The sequence below is a fragment of the Lytechinus variegatus genome, chromosome 7, assembly GCF_018143015.1.
Source record: "Lytechinus variegatus isolate NC3 chromosome 7, Lvar_3.0, whole genome shotgun sequence".
NCBI classification, from domain to species: Eukaryota; Metazoa; Echinodermata; class Echinoidea; order Temnopleuroida; family Toxopneustidae; genus Lytechinus; species Lytechinus variegatus.
The window spans coordinates 33,377,830-33,383,829 of record NC_054746.1 but is presented as its reverse complement, the minus strand read 5'-3'; the positions used below and the strand labels follow the sequence as shown (position 1 = coordinate 33,383,829).

The 6,000-nt window shown below is 35.8% G+C and overlaps 1 protein-coding gene across 1 annotated transcript in view; it reads left to right on the top strand.

The window, feature by feature from the left end:
* Positions 1 to 4,034, top strand: part of LOC121419063 (protein SPEC3-like) — a 4,037-nt gene extending 3 nt beyond the window's left edge. Inside the window, exons 1-3 of the mRNA XM_041613355.1 lie at positions 1 to 421; positions 2,398 to 2,580; positions 2,953 to 4,034. The exon at positions 1 to 421 is cut by the window's left edge and continues 3 nt beyond it. Of these exons, the coding sequence (XP_041469289.1) occupies positions 124 to 421; positions 2,398 to 2,580; positions 2,953 to 3,026 (555 nt within the window). The 5' untranslated portion in view covers positions 1 to 123 and the 3' untranslated portion in view covers positions 3,027 to 4,034. The remainder of the gene's footprint in view (positions 422 to 2,397; positions 2,581 to 2,952) is intronic.
* The last annotated feature ends 1,966 nt before the right edge of the window (positions 4,035 to 6,000 follow it).

Below are 6,000 nucleotides of genomic sequence, written 5' to 3'. Positions count from 1 at the left end.
TGTCGCGAAGGAACGCCATTAACGGAAGCGACGCCACTCGGATCGTACTGACCATCTGTTCGGGGACTATATACTTCAGCACTTAACTTTCACTTAAGTCGGAATATCACTTGAATACCAAAAATGGCCCAAGTAGCACCACAAGCAGCACCGGCACAACCTGCAGGAGCCCCACCTGCTTATCCTCCTCCTCAACAGGCTCCACCACCACAGCCAGGTTATGGATATCCTCCTCCACCTCAGAATAACAACATGATGATGAACAACACCGTGGTCGTTGCCGCACCCGCCCCACCCCCATCTAACAACGTGGTAATCATCAACCAGAAGAAGGATAACTGCTGCAGACAAGCCATCCCCGCCCTCCACATTGCCGCTGCCGTTATCTGTCTTATATTCAACATATTCTTCCCCGGCATCGGTAAGTTTTTAAATCTTCAGAATACTTTTAACTCTACTCCTAGACACTTCTTCTTTTCATTACTCTTAACTTATTAAATACTATAAAGAAGACGATGACGAAGGAGAAGAGAAAGAATAAGGGAAAAAATAAGTAAATGGTGAGGGTGAAGGAAAAAAATTGAAGACGAAAAGCGTACATGTTGCGTGTATTTAAAAAAAATATTAGAATGATGGAAAGTCGAAAAGCTACATGTACATGTAAAGACTAAAAACACTAACTCGTAAAAGTTCCCTCCCACTAACGATGAATATTTTTTTCAAACGATGAATATTTAGTTCAAAATTGCTTTAATTTACTCTTAAAGCTTGTGTATAGTTTTGGTAAATCCACCAAAATGCACCTATCACTATTCCAATTCATTGCTAGCTAATATGAATGGATATGCCCTATAACAGTTATGATGGGGAGGATATGAAATGAAAATGTGTTTTACAGGATAAATTTTGCAATTTTACATGGAAATTTAACTTGATCGGGTCACCCGATCAAATTAAAATATCTGTGCGTTTTTGTCTTTCAATTAAATCCTATTCCAAATCATGGAATGGGCTTAAACTTTCAAGATATGTTCTTTGTCTGTAACTTTTGGATATCTAATCACTAAATTTATAAAATAAGTGCTTGAATGCCCATTTTTAAAATTTAAAACAAGCATCGCAGAGAGAGGGCGCTATATATCCAAGATTTGAATATTTGAAATTTTCTCAGAGAAGTGCAGTTGGAAAAATATCTAACGGTCTCTACGCTTCAGTAAGACTGTCATATTAGATGATATTCGATTATCAATCACATTATTGACCCTTTACCAAAGCTATACACAGGCTTTAAAAAGCAGTCGATTTCTGCTCAATGTCGACATCGATTTTTACACATTCACGCAATAATTATGAAGCACTTTGAAAATAAAAATTTTACCTAGCGAGTGACTTTACTTTACATCAAGAAAAGTTCGAATCCATGCCATAAATAATTTATGATTATCTTTGAAGATTTTGATATTAGTTTTATTTCATTTTCTCCATGCAATAATCACGATCATTAATATCAGTATGGAATCTTGAACATTTAATGGGATAAAAAGTTTATGGTAAACACCTATGTAAATTTATTCTTATGCAATAACAACATTATAACCAAACGAATGTGTTTTTATCTTGGAATGAATGTAAATTTTTCATTATCTCGTTTTTTGTAAGAAATTACCAATATGATATACCATCGTGTATAGATAAATGCGACCACTGGTTGACTGCTGCTTTCGGTACCACGTGATACCACGGGAAATCGTTCTATCGTCATTCATGAATAGAAAATAATAACCCGTCTCCAGTATGGCTTTGTTAGAAAGTACGATCTTAATGAATAGATGTACCGAAGCGATACGACAAGAAACAAAGTTTACTCCGGGTTACATAGCAACAAGGAATCACGAAGTCAACAAGATCGATATTGGGTAGCAACCAGTCAATCTATTTATATTATGTGCTCCGTATTCAATAGAATTGACCGTCTCAACAAGCGTAATGCACCAATACACCCGCGGGATTGAATAGGCGAAAAGCAATACTCTTGCGTCACGGTCTCCATCGAGTTGTTACGTAACTTTATCCTTCTCGCGGTGAGAGTGGACAATAGCACCAAACAGAATACCACATTAATTACCCAATTAATACCCCTCCCTATTTTCTATTTATCATCTTATTATTTTAATAAGCAATTTTGGCTTTATTTGTGAGGTTTTATTTAATGTTTCTATACTTCCAATCTTATACGCACCAAAATAGATGCATTCTCATTCCCGATGCTTCTTTACTTTAGAGAATGACGATGCACTCCCCTCACCTCTCCTTAATTACATAAACGATTTTATTCCCCGTGATTTTTTCCAATTATTGTTAATGGATTTTCCTAATCTTTTCATCGTTCTTCTCCAGGTACGATGATCGCTGGGTTTGCTGTATTCTGCTGCGGTAACCCTGGAGATGATGGGGCAAGCAAAGTCGGAACCATGTGCATCAACTTCTGGGTAGGGTGTCTTCAAATCGGAACCGTCTGGTTTTTCTTCCTTGGTTGGATCTGGTCCATCATGTGGGGTGCAGCATTCATCGGCATGTCAGGTAAATTAAAATCATTTATCATTATTTTTGTTACATAAGGCTCATAATTAGTACCAGATACGCCAAATCTAAATAGAAAAAATATATCTTTCACACTATAATTAATGTTATCATAATTATCACTTTCCGATGCCATTTAAGGCGATACATTCATTTCATTTCAGGCTTCGAATAAACCAATCTTTATTTACCAATAGAATGCAGTCAATTCTCGACTGTCACGGTGCTAGGATTATAAATGCCTCTGAAAAATATTCTTCTTATTTTCTTGTTTGCTATCTCTCATATAGCCATTGGTACATGAATATTTGTCTGTCTGCATTAAAAATGAGTAATCTAATGTGATGTTTATATATTTTCTCCTTGTTACAGCTGACTACCACTCTGGCGGAGATACAACAATCGTAGCCACCGGTGGAGGCGGAACCACGGTCATCAACAACTAAACTCCTCTTCCGAGAATAGGCAATAACGAACATTAACATATTAATGTGTCTTAAAATGTTGATCCTGCACCAACGAGATCTTCAACTTGGACATTAAACTGCACTAAGATATTTCGATGCTATCGATATAAACTCATGTACAGCAAAGGCGTGTCCCATGAATTTCATGTGTGTTTGATAGATCTTTATTACGGAAAATTCAACGAAACACCTCCTAAGATCTGCACCCTCCCTCGAACATCAGAAACTCGTGTGTGATGCTGAATTTCCGCGAAATTCGAGATTAGTATTTATGATAGGATTTTTTTGTTGAGAATTTCGCGAAGGTACGACTTCTGCCCTCAAAATTGGTTGCATTAAGGTAACATTATGCGATTTTGCTGAAATTTCTGGTTTAACAGTAAAGCTAAAGAATGAAGAGTTGTCAGAGTATTGAGCTAAAGGCGAAATTATATAAATCGACAAAAACATTCCATACCTATTGGCATACGGCATTCCTTTAATTGATCTCCACAACAATCCGAATATAAAATAAATCTCATTTCAAATTAATACACTGCGTGTGTGAATAAAAAGTAATGCATCAGTTATTTCTTTGATCGCGCCCACATGTTTGGATGAGGCTGCATAATTTTTTTGTAAATCTTGTAAATATTCAAGTGGTATATTTTTACAAAATTCGTGATGACATTGAGTTTAGTATTCACGCAATTCGCTTTCACCTTGATATTTATATGTGGCTGTGTAATGTTACTTAACAACTAAACCGATTTTGAAGAAATGTGTTTTTATATCGTGTATCAGTTAATTTTATTGTTTTATCAAGATATGCCGTCCAGTCTATAATGTTTATTGTCGTTAAGAGCAGTCCGAACGGTCCAGCAAGATTGGCTGACAGGGATTTTTTTGTAATTCTCACACGTCTTTCATTGTATAGTTATGGCGAATATTGTTTTATATGTAAATATCAATCATTATATGTTGAAAATAAAAGATTATCTCTTTGTATTTCTGTCGTGTGAAATAAAGGTGTTTGAATTCGTAGGTTTATAAGACCCTGGTATAAAAGGAGCTTCAACCACAATATTGGAGGCTATCGTGTTTTCGTGAAACTGTGACAGGGGTATAGATTGTGGCGGTGGGAACACTGTAAAAAATGCGGTGTTAAAACTGACACCAATTGGTGTTAATAGAGGACCACACCCTGAGGTGTTAAAATTACACCCTAGAGATTAAATATAACACTAAAGAGTTTAAATGTAACAACAAAAGGTGGTGTAATAACACCAATAGGTGTAAAACTAACACCAACAATTTAACACCGGTGTAAAATAACTAGTGCGGTCCTCTATGTACACCGGTTAACACCACAGTTTTTGCTATGAAGGAATAAAAAGTATATGATATGATGAGAAGAAAAAAGAGAGGGAGGGGGAGAAAAAGAGAGAAATGGAGGGAGGGGTGAAAGAGAGGGGCGGTATAAGGTATTAACGAGGAATACACATTGACAGTAATTTCAGATTAATAGAGTGAGCAAGATATAAGTGATGATGGAGAGAGCGATATGAAAACAATAAGAGGGAAGGTTAGAACAAAAGAATTGATGATGAAAAGAAATTGTAGTGAATTGGTAATAAATTCAGGGAGAAAAGATCCAGCTGCAACTAATGTTGCTATAAGAAATCGCATGAATGCCATGTTTGAGACTCCATTAAATTTCGTATAAAAAGGCATACACAGGGAAGGGGGACAGTGGTATAGAATGTTGCTGGTCTTCGATTCTTATCACGTTTCCTTATTATGTTTTTGAGAATTTGCGTATTTATTGCTTTACGTCTGCAATTACAGAATTACGTATGTTACGTCATAATTTCGCTCGGTATTTTCACGAAGGGGGGGGGGGTCGATATTTGCATTAGTTTGTGCGTAAAGTCAATGGGGACTAGAAAATAAATTAGAGAAATTGTTTTCAAAGTATATTTCATTCGATTGTTTCATTAAAGGGCAATTTCACCCTAACAAAAAATTGATTTGAATAAAAAGAGAAAAATCTAACAAGCTTAACGCTGAAAATTTCATCAAAAAAAAGAAAGTTAAGACATTTTGAAGTTTCGCTCAATTTCACAAAACAGTTCTTTGCACATATTGGTCGGCATACAAATGAGGAGACTGGTGACGTCATCCACTCACTATTTTATTTGTATTTTATTTTATGAAATATTCTAATTTTCTCCTCATGGTCAAGTGAAATAACGAATATTTCCTCCATGAACATGTGGAATTGACATTGTTTAATACTGTTTGGTTCAGTCAAGTTGGGCCTTATCTGTAAAAAATGAAATATTGTATAAGTCAAACAATAAAAAACAAAAGAAATAGTAAAATAACATAACTTTCTTATTTTACATCGGATTTGAATGAAACTTACAGCGTTATGCTGTAAAAAAAGTTTTTTCTCTTTTTATTAAAATCTACATTTTCTGGGGTGTACTTGACCTTTAAATATCTCGGGGACCACTGTCAGTCCTTGTCAATACCAGGTTGAATTTTATTGGACCATATTGTGATCAGGGACAGATCCAAAGTTGGAGTGAAGTTTTCAATCTAATACATTTAGAATTCAATCTTATTCGACCGAAACTTACGATCTAATTTTAGATTGGCCCCTGACCACAATCTTTTAGATTGACTTTCAAACTGCGGAATTTAGAGAATACGCCGATCATAGACAAGAATTCTGATCTCACAGCACTCTACATAATTTAATATTCCGATGCGGTCGAAAAGTATGCATTTCCTCCGGATTTTGGCAATTTTTATACCCTTAGAAAAAAAACTATACGGGCTTTGTGCACGAACATGCAGCTGCCCACCTTGTAATGACAGTGGGGTCAATTATTCGTGAATACAAATAGCAGCTATTTGTATTCACGAATAAATGACCCCAGGGTCATTGTCATTGCTCCTCTGGACC